Here is a 19,403-nt window from a genome sequence, read left to right on the forward strand (position 1 = left end):
CTACCGATCTGAAAACAAAGCACTTGGCGTAGCCGGCCCACACGGGCGACGGGCTGGGGTGGCTCTGAACTGGTCTCGAGGACCTGGGCCCAGATCCACCCGCAGCGAGGGCGGTCGGGGCGTTTCGGGCCGCGCCTTTCCGCGGGAAGTCCCGCAAGCGCCTGGGGAGCCCGGGTGGGCCCGGGCAAGGCTAAGACCTGAGCGCCGTCCGCTCCTGCAGATCCGGGAGTGCGCTTCGCGGGACCGGGGAGGTGACCAGCGGCCGAGCCGCGCCCCCGCCACGAAGCGACTGCCACGTCAGGACAACTTCACAAAACCTGGGCGAGGGCGGGTGACGCAGGCCGGGCGGCCGTGGCGGCTTTGGGCCCGCGGCCAGACGAGGAGGCTGACCTCCAGCCCAGCCCCGGCTTCAGCGACACCCCGGCCGGCGCCGGCGCCTGCCCGGCCCTCTGGGAGGCGGGGGAGCAGCGCAGGAGGCGGCGCCACCGCGGAGCCCGCGCCCTCCCGCCCCGCCCGCAGTCCCGGCCTGGGCGGGGCGGCCACCGCGGAGGCTCCTCGGCCAGACCCGGTCGGCCCGAACCGAGTTGAGACGCGGGAGTCGGCGGCGCGGAGAGGCGGCGACGGCGGCGGCGGGCCGGGAGGCTGGAGCCGGGCCAGCCCCCCGCCATGGAGACCCGCTACAACCTGAAGAGTCCGGGTGAGCGGGGCTGTGGGCAGGGGGCGGTGCCGCACGGTGAGCGCGATGGGGGAGTGACCCCGGACCCCGGGGACCCGCGCCGCGGTCCCCTCGCGTCGGCCGCCACTCGCCGCTCCGCTCCCGGTTCCGCGCTCTACGCCAGCCCGCCGCCTGCCGGGCTGGTGCAGGCCGCGGAGCCGGGCGGGCCGGCAGGCACAAAACCTGGGGTCTCCCTTCCGCACCCCGACTGCCCTTCCCTCATTTTCGCCACGTAGAACTGGGTTATCAGCTCGTCCCCGAGAACAGGTGTAATGGTGACGGCCGTGAGTAATAGAAATAGAGATCAACCCCTTGCCCTACCTGCGCCTTGAACACGGTCGTTAGCTCTTCTCCGTCGCCGCCACCGGACTTTTATTAGCTGTTTGACTCACTCTCATTTGAGGATTTCGTTTAAACGTCCTGTTTGCAGCCTTTGGGGCAAATAGAATTACAGACATAAAGGAAATGTTCCGGACTAAAGCGGTTAACCAAAAAGCTAAGAAAACTAGTTGAGCCATGTACTTTAGAACTAACCAAGATTTTAGCCATACTGGTATGATGTATGTATGTCTCTGTTCAGGCATAGAAACTTCTCTTCCTGTCTTTAATACCCCTGCTTCATTCACAGAAGCAGCCAAACAATCCTAGCCTCAAATACTTTTCTGGTGTATAATAAAGAAGCGGGCTTCCCTGATGGCTCAGCGATAAAGAATCCGCCTGCCAGTGCAGGAGACGCGGGTTGCATTCTGGTCCGGAAGATCCCCTGGAGGAGGAAATGGCAACCCACTCCAGTGTTCTTGCCTGGAGAATCCCGTGGACAGAGGAGCCTGGCGGGCTACAGTCCAAGGGGTCGCGAAAGAGTCAGAAACGACTTAGTGACTAAACAACAAAATTAAGAAGCACGAAAAGGAAGCAGCTCTCAGATTAAGACAGGCTTCAAACAAACCTTTGGATTCTGTAAGTGGTATTGGATTTGTACCTTGATAAATTTGTTCAGAGGGAGAAACTCCACACTTCAGGTCTAAATAATCCTAATAAAGGATTTTAGTGATGGTTTGGCCAACCTTTATTGGTTCTTTTTTTTGTTTTTCCTTCCGAAGAAGCGACTTCTCAGTAAGAATCAGCAAGATTAACATGCTCATGGAGAGAGTTGATACTGTGAATCTTGGATTTTTTTTTAATGACTTAAAAACATAACAAAAACTGAAGAAAAGCCTGAGGATACTGATTGAACAGAGCTTTGTTAACTTGAGTTCTGTCAGGCTAAGAAACGTTCTCCGGTAACCAAGAATCAGTCATAACGTTTGGGGGAGCCATAGACTTAAAAAAAAAAAAAATCCGCGGAAGGGTCTGGACTCTCCAAGAAATACGTTTATAGGATTCAATTTCAGTGGATTCACCACCCCTGCCATCCTCAACCCATCTCCTAAGCCAGGGGGAATAAAGGGAGATGAAAGAGAACGAGGGAAAGAAAAGCTTAATTTTAAGATTAGATGGTGGAATGCTTAGAATGTGAAAATTGTGCTAGATTTTAATAAAAATATGTGGGGAAAATGTAGGGTGACTGTTCGGTCACATGGTACCAAGTTCCTTGAGACAGCCGAGGTATTTAGTGGAATGTCCAGAGAATAATGAAAATGAGTAATAGTGCAGTTTGGAATGGAGTGTTGGTGGGTCCCAAGAGAGTGTTGTCAGAGGACTTTGCTGAATTTTGATAGGTTATTGTACCCGAGACTGTGATAAGCTTTTAAAATTCTTAAGAATTCTTTTCTGTTTCTACACTGTATGACTTACTGTAAGGTAGGTACTGGTTGAGCTTTCTTTGGTAGACATGCTTCTAGCTGTATAATAAATTGCTTCGTCTTTTCGGTTTCATTTCCTCAGAGGTAGTGCTATTGTTCTAAAGAAGAGTTTTTTTAAACTTTTGGTTTAATTCTACAGATCATTTGGTGTTCACAGAAAAAGTGAATTAGCCGAAATATGGAACTTATTGAAAGTGCGGAAAGCATAGTGAAAATGTTTTCTTTTTTTGAAAATGTTTTTTTTGTTTTTTTTCTGTCTTGTAATACTTTTTAAGGTAATGAATGCATGAAAGGAAGTGGTTAAAAACGCTGCACAATGTAAGAGCTATAACCCTTTTTCTATCTGACGTGGAATTGTCTTAGAGATATGGATGGGACAATTAAGACAATACAAATAACTGGTTAAAGGCCAGTTTGTTAGCATATGGATAGTAAATTTGTTCATTTTATAGATGGAACAATGTATTTTTAATGATTTTTCTAGAATGGACCTGTGATAATGGGCAGAACTCTATGTGAGGTTACCTCTTAAGCCTCTGACTACCCTGTCAGTAGTTGCTTCTGGATCAGGCACCCTGCTCTCTTTTTTGGGTCTCTTCTGGTCTAAGTATCAGGGTCTCAGAGTACAAAGTAAGGGGACATAAAGTATAAAGAACTTCCTGTGGCAAGATTTCTTCAGAAGGGCCCTATCTGCTCGTTCAGCAGATGGTTGGCATATAAGAAATTGGTGCAAAGGCACCCATTACCTCCATCAGAAATATAGGAGTTACTCTATCCATGGGCTTCCCTGGTGACTCAGTGGTAAAGAACCTGCCTGCAGTGCAGGAGCCACAGGAGACATGGGTTCAGTCCCTAGGTCAGGAAGATCCCCTGGAGGAGGGCATGGCAACCCACTCAAATATTCTTGCTTGGAGAATCTCGTGGACAGAGGAGCCTGGCGGGTTACAGTCCATGGAATTGCAAAGAGTAGGATACGACTGAAGTGACCGAGCACACACTTACTCTGTCCATACCCAGGATATCTACTGCCCCTTCACGCTAATCATTCTCAAGTTTTCATGTCCGATTTAAACCCTTCTGCTAGGCTATAGATACACAGAACTTACTGGTGATTTAACATCTTTACCTAGATTTCCCACAAACTACCCCCTGCCAAAAATCTCTACAAAGTGTAAAAACCAGATCTCAGGAATTGACAGCCCCCAGGAACCCATGGGAGTCATCTTTGAGATCTTGGTCTACTTTTTTATTCCACTCCCTACCCTGAAACACACACAAATACATGCATTTCCATGCGGGCACCAGTGAACAAAGTCACATATATCTAATCAGTTACTGTCCATCATCACCAGATCAGTTGAAACAAAATAAAAACTGATTAGGTCAGTCCTCAAATTGGCAAAATTTTAATAGCTTCCTGGTGAAAGTGAAAGTTGCTCAGTTGTTTCCAACTCTGTAACCCCATGGACTCTATAGTCCATGGAATTCTCCATGGCAGAATACTGGAGTGGGTAGCCATTCCCTTCAGGGGATCTTCCCAACCCAGGGATTGAACCCAGGTCTCCTGCATTACAGGCGAATTCTTTACCAGCTGAGCCACCAGGGAAGCCCCCTCAAATTGACAAAATTTTAATAGCTTCCTTGTAGCTATGGATAAAGTTCAAAGTAGACTTCCCTGGTAGCTCAGCTGGTAAAGAATCTGCTTGCAATGCAGGAGACCCCTGTTCTATTCCTGAGTCAGGAAGTTTCCCTGGAGAAGGGATAGGCAACCCACTCTAGTATTCTTGTCTGGAGAATCCCATGGACAGAGGAACCTAGCAGGCTACAGTCCATGGGGTCACAAAGAGTCAGACACAACTGAGCAACTAAACGCAGAGGGCTGAATGTGATTTGATCCTTGCCTTCCTCACCAGCCTCATCTCCTAACACTCTTACGCTCCTTTGCATTTTTACCATCTATCCATTTGGCCTGAGTGATTATCCAGATGGAGCAGCTCTAACCTGTATGCCTTGGTTCATGTGAGATTCCTATTAGTTCTTCAGTCTTCTTTAAGGTTCCGCCTTGTCCAGCTTCCCTAGGCATACTAAGGAGTCCGTGTGATTGTGCACACTTGGTCAGTATTTCTGTTTTAATTGTTTTCATGTCTTTCTCTGCGAGCTTTTTGAAGACAAGAAGCAGTTTTGGTCATTCTTCTATCTCCATAACTCAGATATTCTTTAAATGTTTGTCGAATATATACCTTGGCAAGATCTTCCTGGGCAGAAATATCAGTCCTTAAATATTTGCTTAAGTGTCTTCACTATGGGAGCAGGAAGAGGCTCTTGGGGACCATGACATTGGCTTCACATCCTTGATAAGCCTGGCTCCTGCATTTTACCCATGCTTTGGAGTCTGATGATATCAAGATATTTATTTTCCAAGAGAATATAGATGCATGAGAGTGACCAGTAAATGATCCCCTTTTCCTGGAGCTTTGTCTCCAAAGTCCAGTGAGTTAGCTGAGCATGTGAAGAATGCTAATGGGAGGCCCTTAAAACCTAGAGATTGGATCCAAAGTGGTCATGTGGCCTCCATGAAAAGAAGAAAGCAGGAATGCATGTGCTCCCCACCTTCCTTTCCTTTGCTATCACATCTTATCTTACCATGGTTGGAGAGTTCCATTTATAACCTTGCAAAGAGATAAGAGAGGAGCTGGAATGGGAAGTTTCCTCACTAGCCATGTGGTAGCAAGAGATGGAGTGTCAGGAGCATACTATGCTCCAGCCCTAGTTTCCAGGCAGTATTTTGAATCTTGACTTATTCCATAGCAGTGACATGTCTTTTGCGGGCAGGGAGCCATGCCATGTTGCCAACTTCATATGCTTAAGGCCTGCATTTGAACCAGAGAGAATCATTGAAGGACCTTGAATCCCAGTCCATTTCTGACCTGGTGAAGAGGGAGGGGTGAAAAGGAAAGGAGAATTATGTGAAGAAATTACTGACTTTCATGTGACAGATACAAAAACATTACAGCAGAATAAGACTGGGAGACTTTTCAAGTATTTAGAGCTACAAAATGTCAGAGCCAATTTTAATGCAGATCTAATTCCAGAGTCCATGTTCTTTTTCAGAAAAATGTTCATAGTGTATGTTGTTTCCAGAAAAATGAATTATAAGTACACTAGAATAGTTTTACCTTCTGTTTGACTATGTACTTTGGCTCTCACATGGTATGTCCTTATGTTGGCCCATGAACTAATAAATCAACTTGTTTGGTGAAACCATGTGAAACCTTGCACCTCATATTAAGACTTGAACTCACTTGGCCAGGATTTGAACTCAGCCAGAACCCACAGTCCTCCAACTGGGATCACACATCTGGTTTCCGCACGTAATGAAGCTCAGGTTCTTGATGTCTCATCGCAGAAAGAATTCCGTGAGAGACAAAGTGATAGGTAAGAAGTGGATTTAGAGAGAAACACACTCTACAGACAGAGTGTAGGCCGTCACAGAAGGTGAGAGGTGCCTGGAGATATGATGTCGTTAGCTTTGATGGGCTGGGTAATTTCATAGGCTAATGAGTGGGAGGACTGTAATAGCCATTTTGGGAAAGGGGGTGGGGATTTTCTGGAATTGGGCCACTGCCCACTTTTTGGTGGAGGAACTGCCTTGGAACTGTCACGGTGCCTGTTGGTGTGTCCTTTAGCTTGCTGAAGTGTTAGAAAGAGCATAAACATATACTGAGGCTCAAGGTCTAGTGGAAGTCCACTTGTCTGCCATCTTGGACCTATTTGGTTCTAATCAGTTTCTGTTGCTGATGGGCCATGTCATTCTTTCAGAGGTTGTGCCCTGCCCCTTTCCCTCTTGTTTCAGTTGAGCCAGTGATTGTTCCTTTAAATTCTTTCTTGCAGCAGTTCTGGCCCTTCCATACATCTCTCATAATATCCATTGGATGTTTATTTTCTTCTCTCCTAATAAACTGAGTGAGGAAGAGACAGAGAAAAATGTGATAAGGTTACGGAATGAGTAAAATCCGACCTCGTCAGTTTATGCAGCCAGCTGATGAGAAATAAAGAAAAAACAGTTTCCTTGGCATCTTTGATTGCTGACAGCAATCATGTAAAACTAGTCATGTTAAACAACTTTCATGATTTTATTTATATCTGATAGTATTAACTTAATGGTGTTTTTACGTGGCTCTAAACCAAGGGTTTTCAATTCTTTTTTCTCTGGGCCTCTTAGAATAGGTGGAAGAGGGTAGATAGCTTAGAGGTCCTTCCATGCTAGCCTGCTGTTATCTGTTTTATATATTGAGGTCCTCCTTAAACCTTTCTTTGAACAAAGGATTTTATCTCATCAAATAAATTTGAAAACCACTGCTTTTAATCAGATCTTTGGAGAGAGTTTTGTTGGGGGAAGATACTAGCATTCATTTCAGCTAATATATGAGTGTTTACTGTCTGCTAAGTCCGGAGGAGACTTCAGTGAAGTAGATGTTGTTATTGAGCACAAAAGACAGGTGTTAATCACCAGTGAAGGTAAACTTGATAAAAGCGAAATTATAGAATGTTGTGAGGACTTAGAGCAAGGGGACTCAACGTAGTCTCCAGAGCGGCGGTTTCCAAACCTGACTGACCACTAGAAATAACTTGGAGAGCATTCCTGGCGTCCGCTCTCCTCCCAGGACTCCTCAGGGACTTTTATGTGTCCCAATAGGAATCTCTAGTCACTCCTCTGAGCGTGGACAAAGGAAGGTATCAAGGAGACTCTTCTGAGTAAATTTCTTAAAGGTCTAGTGAGAGCCAGACTCGATGAAGTGGGGGATGGGAAGAGGAGCAGCGCTGCAGGCTGGGGAATTGGTGCGGAAGAAGGGGGTCTGAAAAAGAAGGTAGAATGTGTGCAAAGAACTGAACAAAGCCGAGTGACTAGAACTCGAGGGTGGAGGGTGGGGGAGAAATTGGGTCTCAATATGTGCTTGTTTCTAATAAAGCATTTATTGTATTATTTGCATTGACTCCTCCCCCCCAGACTATAAGCTCCTTGATAACAGAAACTGTATTTTAGTTTGCTTGCAGCTATAGCATCTGCTCCGCAGTCAGACACCACCGAAGCAACTTAGCACACATAGCATCTAGTATGAGCTTAGTGAATATTTACTGATCAGATGAACAAATTCTCTGCCTATAGGGATTAGTTCAGAGTAGGAGATGGAAAAGAATATTAATAGTTATGGAATAGGATAGTGACTTAAGAATTTTTTTTGCAGCTTAGGAACCCTTGATTAATGAAATTTTCTGTGAAAGTCCTGATACATAAGGAACTGTTTGGTTGTTAATGTGTGAGCTGCTTCTCAGGTAACCTCTCCCCATAGCATGCCTATCTGTGCCACTGCACATTTACTGTTTTTGTTTCCTTTGCTTATTCATACCTAGCTGGATAATTCCTGCTGTCTTTCTTTCAGATCTCAGTACCTGAGCCCTTTTCTCTTCTGTCTGCTCTCAGGTTAGGTGCCCACCTGGTGCGTACCTCTCTCATAACATGTATTAAACTACGTTAGTTTGTTCTCAAGCAGAGTTTCAGAGAGCCTTGGGCTATCTGGTGTTTCTCTGGCTTTGCTATCCTGTATCCTATACCAGTGTCCTGACATTTTTTTTTTTTTTTTAGCATCTAAAGCTTGAGGGTGAGGGGGCTGGGATCAAAGGATTGACCTTTATGAACCAATAGGGTAGGAAAGAGGGTACAGATACACATAGGACTCTAAACTGTTGTAGGCTGCTCACAGTCATTTATCATGGGGATAAAGTCTGTGCCATTAACTGAAAGAGGTGGAAGAGAAGAGAGTGAATAGGTATGAATAGCCTTGGGGTACTAGTTGGAAGGTGTTGGGTGGAGATATAGAACCTTGTGTGGCATTGGATGCAGCACCCCATGTCCCAGCGGAGGTTGTTAATAATACCTCTATAATAGCATCAGTGGGCCTGTCTCTGTGACTTTTTAAACCCTGTTCAGTAATGCTTAGCTGTTTGGGTATAGACTTCTAATTAGAAGATGGTTGAGTTGGCTCAGTTAGAATTGAATTTATTAGGGGAGTATGAAAGGGGAACATCTAAGAGCCAAGAGCATGGATAGAGAGAAGTGAGTATAGGTGTAGATGGCGTTAAGAAAGTTGTGGGGTCAGTGGATTGGAGGTTTTAATTTAGCAAAGAAATCATTTCAAACAGGAATTCAGTTAGGGCTATGGAGATTCAGTGATGTCAGGACAGTGCCATTAAGTCAAAGAAGATATTGAGTGGAAAGTTCTGATGTTGAGGATTTTAGGGGGTTTACTGTTCATGAGCATAAGTGCCAGAGGCCATGTTTCTTGTCAGTGTAGATCTTTAACAAGGTACAGTTGGACTGCTTGTGTTGAAATCCTAGTTCTGTCATTTACCATGTAACCTTGGACATGTATAATCTCTCCATGTCTCAGTTTCTTCATCTGGAAAATGGGGATAAAAACAGCACCTATCTCAGTTGTTTTGAGGATTACATGAATTAATATTTGAGTGCTACCTAATAGGGAGTGTATATAAGTACTTACTGGAGAAAAATAGCATCTCTTTGAAACTTCTCTATATATTAAATTTAATATGTAACTCTTCTAGTGCCTAGCTGCCTTTTCTTCCCCCATTATTACTATTATCGCATAATTAAATCATATGCTGTATTGAATAAGTCCTGTGCACGTTTTTTGTTGAAGTAGGAACTACTTCATTAGGTCTGTAAATCTGCTGATCACATGGAAAAAGTTTATTTGAAATGTCTCTGTCTTGTGAATTTCGCTTCAGCTGTTAAACGTTTGATGAAAGAAGCAGCAGAACTGAAAGACCCAACGGATCATTACCATGCTCAGCCTTTAGAGGTTAGTCTCTATCTCTGTCTTCTAAGGTTCTTAAAGTTATTCTTCACTGCATTGAGTCATTATAAATGTGTTGGTATGCTTTACCGATACATTTTATTCCCTATATTTTCTGAGTATTTTTTTAAACCATTAAAAATTGAAGCACAGTTATTTACCATGTTGTGTTGGTTTAAGGTATACACTGAGTATTTCTGTTAGCCATTCAGAATAAGATGCTTTAGAAGAAGCAGATTTCTGGTCTCTATAAAATGGGTCTCAGGGACTTTCCTTGTGGTCCAGTGGTTAAGACTCCAGTCTTCCACAGCAGGAGTTCAATCTCTGATTGGGGAACTAAGATCCCCCATGCCACAGCTCAGCTAAAAAAAGGGAGGGGGGCCTCAGATACTATATTAGTTTAGGTATGAGGGAGGAAAAGTAGAAAGAACTCCAGACTCTATATTTGGGAGACTTAGCCCCTTGAGGGGTCTCTGCAGCTAGTTTGGGCTTTTTGTACAAACAGCTCTACCTCTACCTCAGTCTTCCAGTCTGTGAAAGGAGGGTATTTAAATGTGCCCAGTCTCATTTTCATGGTAATGGTGGGACTAAAATGTAATAATGTTCATGCAAGTATTTTGCAAACTATGAAGTACTTGGTAACCGATGATATTAACATATAATGTTAACAGCCCATGTGTTAACTGACCACTTACTAATAAGCTTTTCGGCATCTATGAGGGATAAATTTGGAAAGTTTGCTAAAATAATCCAAATTTATAGTAAATTATTTGATTACATAAATAATCATTTTCACTAATTGGGATTCAGGGGTTATTTATCAGTTTAATTAAGTCTATAATATTTTTAGATCAAATAATAATTTAATAAAAGTAAATAAATTTTTAATAAACATACTTTAATTAATTAAGTAAATCCACATCCAAAAACCGATCAAGCATGAACTCAAAATAAATATATTTTTAGACATACAAGAGTACAGATTTTCTTTCTTATATTCCTTTCAGAGAAATGTAGTAGACAATAAAACACACCAAAATAATGCAAAAACTGAACAAAACATACAAAGGAAGATTGAGATTCTAGTAAACCCAGGAGACATTCAAGTGAAGAATTTTGGAATGTGTCAAGCAGTTAATCCATATTAAAACTTCAGGGTCCAGAAGATATTTTTCAGAAAAAATAAATGGAGCTAATGTAATAGGAAGTATGTAAATCTATAATCTTATTTATGAACATGTAATGGTGCTCAGGGGGCTTCCCTGGTGGCTCAGTGGCAAGGAATCCACCTGCCAATACAGGAGACATGGGTTTGATCCCTGGGTCAGGAAGATCCCCTAGAGAAGGAAATGGCACCCCACTCCAGAATTCTTGCCTGGAGAATACCATGGACAGTCCATGGGGTCGCAAAAGAGTTGGACAAGACTTACTGACTAAACAACAGCAATGAAAACGGTGCTCATGTGTTTTAAAATGCATTAAAGAAAATTTTAGCTCTTATGTGACATGAAAGCTAGATTAAATAGCTTTTTCTTATAACTTTTATACTTGAGACATTGTGCATTAGAATAGTATAAAATGTTAATTTTTCTCACCCAGTAATGTTTCTAATACTGGTAGAAACAATCCAACTTTTTAATGTTCTTGATCCCTTGTTGCTTATTGTTTTTGTTCAGGATAATCTTTTTGAATGGCACTTCACAGTTAGAGGGCCCCCAGATTCTGATTTTGATGGAGGAGTTTATCATGGACGAATAGTACTGCCACCAGAGTATCCCATGAAACCACCAAGCATTATTCTCCTAACGGTAAGAATTCTCGGCTTTTTGAAATGCTTCCTGGAGGCTGTAAAGTGTAGTTTGCGTATTCCTATCCATTAAGAAATAAGTTCAGTTCAGTCGCTCAGTCGTGTCCCACTCTTTGTGACCCTATGAATCGCAGCACGCCAGGCCTCCCTGTCCATCACCAACTCCCGGATTTCACTCAGACTCGTGTTCATCAAGTCAGTGATGCCATCCAGCCATCTCATCCTCTGTCGTCCCCTTCTCCTCCTGCCCCCATATCCCTCCCAGCATCAGAGTCTTTTCCAATGAGTCAACTCTTCGCATGAGGTGTCCAAGGTACTGGAGTTTCAGCTTCAGCATCATTCCTTCCAAAGAAATCCCTGGGCTGATCTCCTTCAGAATGGACTGGTTGGATCTCCTTGCAGTCCAAGGGACTCTCAAGAGTCTTCTCCAACACCACAGTTCAAAAGCATCAGTTCTTCGGCGCTCAGCTTTCTTCACAATCCAACTCTCACATCTATACATGACCACTGGAAAAACCATAGCCTTGACTAGACGGACCTTTGTTGGCAAAGTAATGTCTCTGCTTCTGAATATACTATCTAGGTTGCTCAAAGCCTTTCTTCCAAGGAGTAAGTGTCTTTTAATTTCATGGCTGCAATCACCATCTGCAGTGATTTTGGAGCCCCCAAAAATAAAGTCTGACACTGTTTCCCTATCTATTTCCCATGAAGTGATGGGACTGGATGCCATGATCTTCATTTTCTGAATGTTGAGCTTTAAGCCAACTTTTTCACTCTCCTCTTTCACTTTCATCAAGAGGCTTTTTAGTTCCTCTTCACTTTCTGCCATAAGGGTGGTGTCATCTGCATATCTGAGGTTATCGATATTTCTCCCAGCAATCCTGATTCCAGCTTGTGCTTCTTCCAGTCCAGCATTTCTCATGATGTACTCTGCATATAAGTTAAATAAGCAGGGTGACAATATACAGCCTTGACGTACTCCTTTTCCTATTTGGAACCAGTCTGTTGTTCCATGTCCAGTTCTAAATGTTGCTTCCTAACCTGCATACAGATTTCTCAAGAAGCAGGTCAGGTGGTCTGGTATTCCCATCTCTTTCAGAATTTTCCGCACTTTATTGTGATCCACACAGTCAAAGGCTTTAGCATAGGCAATAAAGCAGAAATAGATGTTTTTCTGGAACTCTCTTGCTTTTTCTATGATCCAGTGGATGTTGGCAATTTGATCTCTGGTTCCTCTGCCTTTTCTAAAACCAGCTTGAACATCAGGAAGTTCATGGTTCATGTATTGCTGAAGCCTGGCTTGGAGAATTCTGAGCATTACTTTGCTAGCCTGTGAGATGAGTGCAATTGTGTGGCAGTTTGAGCATTCTTTGGCATTGCCTTTCTTTGGGATGGGAATGAAAACTGACCGTTTCCAGTCCTGTGGCCACTGCTGAGTTTTCCAAATGTGCTGGCATATTGAGTGCAGCACTTTCACAGCATCATCTTTCAGGATTTGAACTAGCTCAACTGGAATTCCATCACCTCCACTAGCTTTGTTCATAGTGATGCTTTCTAAGGCCCACTTGACTTCACATTCCAGGATGTCTGGCTCTAGATTAGTGATCACACCATCGTGATTATCCGGGTCGTGAAGATCTTTTTTGTACAGTTCTTCTGTGTATTCTTGCCATCTCTTCTTAAGAAATAAAGTAGATCATTATTATTATAACTTTGCTTTTGGCGACCAGACCTTGGACTATATTTTTTCTGGAAAAAAATTCCTAGGAAGTTGAAGCGTCTGAGAAGTACTTGTGATGCTCATTGCCATAGTGTGATTGTTAGGATTCAGTGAATTAGTGGACAAAGTGCTGTGCACAGTGTCTGGCACATGATAAGTACTCAGTAGAGGGTAGTTACTGTTGTTGTATTTCATCCCATTATCTCCTTCAGCTTTTCACCTTATGCTTTGTCCTTCATTTTCCTCATTTTTTTTTTTTTTACAGTTTCTTCATCTTCACATGCAGCTCTTAGAATAAGAACTGACGTAGAGTCCTCAATAAATGTTAGCTATGTTATTACTGTTTATATCTTAGAATTTCTCTCCATCTTCACATGTTTTATCTCCATGTAAAGAAAAGCTATACATCCAGGTTTCTCTTATCTTTCCTGGGACCTTGTTCCATCAGTAAATTCCTCTCTTAATTGTTAAAGCTTTCCTTCCTTCATTTCCTTTCATGTATATGTTTGATTATCCTCTAACTTGAAAGAAGCAAAAATGAAACAAAAACCTTCCCATGTCTCTGCTATGACTTTAAGCTATAGCCTTTTTTTCTCTTTGTAACCTTCAAAACATCCTAACTCTATAGTGTCATCTCTTGTGTTCTGGTGACCACACATAGCACTCCGTTGAAACATGCTTACTACGCCAGTCTCAAGAGAGCAGCTTGAGAAATCACACCATCTCTTCTCAGTCTTCATCCTTTTCCAATCTAAGTTAAACTTCTGATACACATGGAGTAGCAAATAGTGAAAGAAAAAATTGTCATCATTACCAAATTAATGTTTTTCCCTACGGTGTTTGTTTATAGTAGAAACAGCATTCGTTTTAGAGCCAATAGACCTGAATTCTGGCCAGTGCCATGTCCATCATGTCACGCGCAGGTTACATAATCTCTTTGAAATTCATTTTTCTCAGTTGTCAAAAGGAATGTATATGAAGAATATAATCATACTGTCAGGTTCCTGATATATGGAAGCTGCTTAATAAATCTTAGGTGATATTGAGAATTAGTCACGCTGGCTGTAGGTCTGGAGTGGGAGGCCTGGAGGGGCCCTACTGTGTTAGGAGTCTCTTCTTTCAGTTGCTAGATGGTAGGGAGAGCCAGCTGGTCTGAAGGAAGAGCTGGTACGTGGTGAAACTGGTGGAGGGTATTTGACACCACAGCTATTCATCGATGATATCATCATGTATGCTGATGTTCAATATTTGCTCTTTCTGATTCATTTCCTCTCTTTTGAAAAAATCTTCTCCAGCTTTCATTTGACAAATATTTATTAAACTCGTGCCATATAGCCTGTGTGTGTAGCAGAGAGTAAGTCAAAACTCTGCCTACTTGGAACTTGTATTCTAACTTCATGCCTCTTCTTCCTCTCCTTCTCCCAAGTATGGATATGCTACAAGTTCAGACTACAGCTGTTTTCTCTTGTTTCTGTGAAATGGTTTCATTGATCACCTCTGTGAAAGTCAAGCATCAGGAATGCATTATCTTCTTCTGCCGTCAGCACGTCTGTATTTCTGCCTGCCTGCTGGACACCATCAGTAGCTCTTCCAGCAAGACAAAACTGAAACCATTCTCATCTTTCACTTCTGTGTTCCTGTATGGAATTGCATCATCCTTTTGAGAGGCACTCCCAACTCAGAGCTTTCCTCCCCAGGGTCTAGTTAGGTGACACCCAGTCCTTAGATTTTATCCTAGCCTTTGTGTGTCTTCTCTTTGAGCTCCTTCCCAGAGCCTAGCACTGTACTAGGCACAGAGGAGGCTATCAGGACGTCATTATATGTCAGTTACTGAGATGTCAGTTGTGGAACTCAGTTTCAAAATGTGCTATGACAGCTTCTAAAGACAGCTTTTATTTTTCATTCTGACTCTTAACAAATATTTGTGGGGTATCTATAAGAAGACAGAAATCTGTATCCCTTAGAGATCCCATCCTCTAAAAATTCTCTTTAAAAAATTATTTATATGTAAAATATATTTATGCTTAAATAAAGTATAAAACATTAAACACACACATACCTAATTTTTTAAATGCCTTATTTATTCCTAAGGCTAATGGACGATTTGAAGTAGGCAAGAAAATCTGTTTGAGCATCTCAGGACATCATCCTGAAACTTGGCAGCCTTCATGGAGCAGTGAGTATTTACAGTGAATACAAGTCTTACAGAACTTGAGTCAATTAATAAATAATAAGATATAATACTCTCTCGAGATTGAAGCTGTTTGGGATAAATAATTTTATATTATTGAATAAATAATAAAAATGCTTTTCCCTATTGGGATTTTTGCATCATTTTAATACAGTCCCCTACTTATATCTTTTTAATGAAACCCTGAGCCTTTTCCTTTTTTCTTTTCAGAGTAGACCAAGTTCCTTTTGCAAAGCAACTTAGATTGATGTTTATTTTTTATTTCAGTAAGAACAGCTTTATTAGCCATCATTGGGTTTATGCCAACAAAAGGAGAGGGAGCCATAGGTTCTCTAGATTACACACCTGAGGAAAGAAGAGCCCTTGCCAAAAAGTAAGTTTTGCCTTTCCTTGTTTGTTAAGATGTGACTACCATTCTAGATAATGGCTGTTAGCAGATAAGCTCTGTCTCTTTGTCTGACCTACCTTGGCGCTACAGGATCTAGTCTTAGTTATGCTGTCTTAGAAATTTAGTTGTATTAATTTCCCCAGGAGTGATCAGACTCTAAAGAATTTATTTCATGCTATCTAGCTTTAAGAAGTAGTTGGTAATACCAGCCTACAGTGCACGGTATCTTCTAGAAGACAGTGCTGGTCATTTATCTCCACATGGGCAGTGTTACAGGTAGAAAAAAGCCAGAGTAATGATATGTATGTTGCTTTCTGTGAAAATTTTAAAAGCCTCTTTGAAGGCGGGGAGGAAACCCACTCTATCATCTTTGTATCTGTAGCATCTGCCTCATAGCAAGTGCACAACAAGATCTGGAATAAAGCAAAGGAGATTTTCTTTATCGAATTGTAGTTTCCCGGCAGTTCTGCCTTCTAGTTTTTTTCAGGTACATTCTATCTGTGTAACCCAGTAGATTCAGAGTAGCCTCTCTTTGAGTAGTATGGAGACCAGTTCTTGAGTTTGACCATTGTCCTGTTCTGAACTTTGCTGCCTACCCCCCTTCAGATCTGTTATGTTTAATTAAATGATAGTATATCTTACCCTAGCATGGCTTGCCTGGTGCCTCAGCGGTAAAGAATCTGCCAGCTGTGCAGGAGACACGGGTTTGATCCCTGGGTTCTATCCCTCAGGAAGATTTGATAGACTCCCTGTTTTATCCGCAACTTTTCTTTTAAACAGTTATTCCCAAGTTCAGGATATACCTTGTAGCTACTATTCACAGACTATAGTATGTACTTTGAATACATAGCATTTGTTTTGATCTCCTTTGTTGACTTTCTAAATTGATACTTGTATCCAGCTCATTTCATGTACAAGGTTAAAAAAAAAATAAGGCTTTTTTTGTTTAGACTTCTCACTATATATAGTCTAGGTTCTTAGTCTGTGATATAGGCTTTCTAAAACATGATTTTGCATTCAATCATGGTAGCATACTGTCCTTATGGATAAACTAATGTATTAAAAATAAACTTTCTCCTTTAAACTTCATCTGACTTCTCAGTTAAAAAATGAACACATTTTGGGACGTTGCTGGTAGTCCCGTGGTTAAGATGCCACACTTCCACAGCAGGGGGTGAGGGTTCTTTCCCTGGCCAGGGAACTAAGATCCCACATGCTGCTCAGCACGACTGAAAAATAGAGGGGGGAGGAAAAAAAAGTGCACACACTTTAAGATAAATAATTTGGATACTACTGATTTTCAAAAGGATATGGACAGCAATGCTACTTCTGCTGAAACAAAAAATGTTCATCAGTAAGTACTAAATTAGTACAGCTTTTACAAGTGTTTTGTTTACATGAAATTATAAATAGTATGTTCTTTATAATGTGATAGTATGTTCTTCAAGATCTAAGAGTTTTATTATGTTGAACTAGAAGTATGACAAAATAGTTTTTGTAAAAGTTTAGTAATGTAACAGTGTATATTATAAACATTTACTTCTAGTCATACAAAATAGAAAATGGAAGCATAGAAAATCAAATTAATATTAGGAAATAGTCTAGTTAAGACTTAATTTGAGCTTCTATTTGTTATAATGAATGATGAATTTCATTGTCTGGATTTTCCATGAATTGTCTTTTATCTTTCAAATTGTACTGCTGTTTAGATGAGTAGAGTTGTTGGGTTTTTCCCCTGGAAATATCTGTAAATAGTATTCAATTTTAAAAATTTTTTATTGGCCACACCAAAAGAATATGGGATGTTAGCTCCCCGACCAGGGATCAAACCCACGCCTATGGCAGTGAAAGCACTGTCTTAACCACTGGACTGCCAGAGAATTCCCAATTTGAGCTTTATAATGGACTTTTTACACAGACTTAATATAGTCTTGTTGTGTGTGAACTTAAGGACAGTGTAATTAAGCAATTTGTATGCTGTCTTAATAGATCTAAAACTTTTCTTATAAAGAGGTAGTATATTGGGAAAAAATGAAATCTAAACTCTGATTTTTTTTTTAAATTTCAGATAGTTAAAATTGAGGAATAATAGACATGGATTTAAAAAAAAAACCAATTTAACTTGTGTGTTTGAACTATAATTATTGCTAAAATTGTCTAATTTACATGTAGGAATATGATATCGAGTTGTCCAGTGTTCTTTTAAATTTAATCACTCGGTATTTGAGTATCTTAGATAGATCAACTTTTGAGTATCTGATTTATATCCATCAAAAAATTACTTCCTACCAGATCACAAGATTTCTGTTGTGAGGGATGTGGCTTTGCCATGAAGGATATCCTGTTGCCTTTAAAATCTGGAAGCGATTCAAGCCAGGCTGACCAAGAAGCCAAGGAACTGGCTAGACAAATCAGTTTTAAGGTATTCTAAATTTGTAAATAAATTCTAACTATGAAACCCTTTTGTTGCCTAGCCAAATTTTAGATAGAAAGTAAAGCAGTATAGTTCCATTGTACTGAGATCTTTACAAATTATTTTCCTTATTACAAAACTAGTATATTTTCAGAAGCAGCATTATAGCATAGTAATAGTTAAAAGCTTGGACTCTGGTATGCTCTGCCAGGGGTCATATCTCAGCTTTGCTGCTTATTAGTAGTAGGACATGACACATATTGCTCATATTGTACCTTTTTCTCATCTGTAAATAAATAATGGTACTTGTTTGATTTTTATAAGGATTGAGTTAATTCTCACTTTAGAACTGTCTGGTGCATAATAAATTTTAACTATTATTATAGAAACTATAGATAAGCAATAAGGGAAAAATAACAATTATGCATAATCCCATCCCCACGCAATAGCTGCTGTTAATATTCTGACGTATCTCTCATATCCTTTTGATCTGCGTATGTTTTGCACAAACATTTAATTACTTCTAGAATTTAATTAGCTCCATCAAAAAAGTCAGCCTGCATTAAGCAGCATGCTGCCTCCTCCCTTGTCTCACCTTTCAACATCCTGTATATCCTTCCATGTCCAGATCTTGGGAGAAACTTTTCCTTCGGTTTTATTGTGGTGCCTGAAAGAGGAGGTGCTTAATAAATGTTGTTTATTTTCTTCCTTCTGAGGATTCCTGTTGTACTTAACATTACTTCTCTGAAAATCTTAGGGCCAAATGTCTCTTGTACATCAGAATTTCAGGTATAAAATATTAAACTTGCACTAACATGCACAGTGGGATCTGGGGCAGCTCCTGATAATCAAATCTATTAATATCTCATCAGCAAACCTGGGAATATTTACACTAATGTGAAAATACATACACTGTTAACAACCTCACATGTCAGATTATGCCTAAAAATTACAAAAAACTTTAGTTTTTAGAGTGTTTTGGAGTGGACCGTGAACCATGAGTATTAGTTTTGTCCTTCACCAAGTAACAGCTCCTTGAGAACAGGTATCGTCTATTCCTCCTCCTAAATTACCAGCACAGTGTTGGACACCATGAGTGTTCAGAGCTTACCTGATGGATAATTGATATTAAAGTAGTAATTAAAATAAATAATTAAAAATAAATCCAAGAGAGAATTTAGTAGGTTGTGGGTTATTCTGTACATCTCCTCTTGTGACACTGCTCTTGGGTATATCTTTTTTTTTTTAACAGGCAGAAGTTAATTCATCTGGAAAGACTATTGCTGAGTCGGACTTAAACCACTCTTTTTCACTAAATGATTTACAGGATGATATACCTGCAACATTCCAGGGTGCTACAGCAAGTACATCGGTATGGCTCTTATCTTTTACATCTGTATCTGTATCATCATAATTATTTGCAGTAGGAAGAGGAGTCTCTAGATGAACTATCTGAATGTTTGGGTCCTCCCGACAGATCCGAGACAAGCTG

General features: G+C 41.1%; 1 protein-coding gene across 4 annotated transcripts in view; it reads left to right on the plus strand.

Moving 5' to 3' along the window:
- The first annotated feature begins 561 nt into the window (after positions 1-561).
- Positions 562-19,403, plus strand: part of UBE2J1 (ubiquitin conjugating enzyme E2 J1) — a 30,754-nt gene continuing 11,912 nt past the window's right edge. The window contains exons 1-9 of one of the 4 annotated variants that reach the window (XM_060419571.1): positions 562-697; positions 1,344-1,672; positions 5,828-5,952; positions 9,325-9,398; positions 11,069-11,200; positions 15,011-15,095; positions 15,378-15,483; positions 17,791-17,920; positions 19,164-19,283. In XM_060419571.1, the coding sequence (XP_060275554.1) occupies positions 5,892-5,952; positions 9,325-9,398; positions 11,069-11,200; positions 15,011-15,095; positions 15,378-15,483; positions 17,791-17,920; positions 19,164-19,283 (708 nt within the window). In that variant the 5' untranslated portion in view covers positions 562-697; positions 1,344-1,672; positions 5,828-5,891. The remainder of the gene's footprint in view (positions 698-1,343; positions 1,673-5,827; positions 5,953-9,324; positions 9,399-11,068; positions 11,201-15,010; positions 15,096-15,377; positions 15,484-17,790; positions 17,921-19,163; positions 19,284-19,403) is intronic. The other 3 variants (XM_060419572.1, XM_042253409.1, XM_004011277.5) reach the window with 3 other exon arrangements.

This window comes from Ovis aries, chromosome 8 (assembly GCF_016772045.2).
Source record: "Ovis aries strain OAR_USU_Benz2616 breed Rambouillet chromosome 8, ARS-UI_Ramb_v3.0, whole genome shotgun sequence".
In the NCBI taxonomy this organism is placed as follows: Eukaryota; Metazoa; Chordata; class Mammalia; order Artiodactyla; family Bovidae; genus Ovis; species Ovis aries.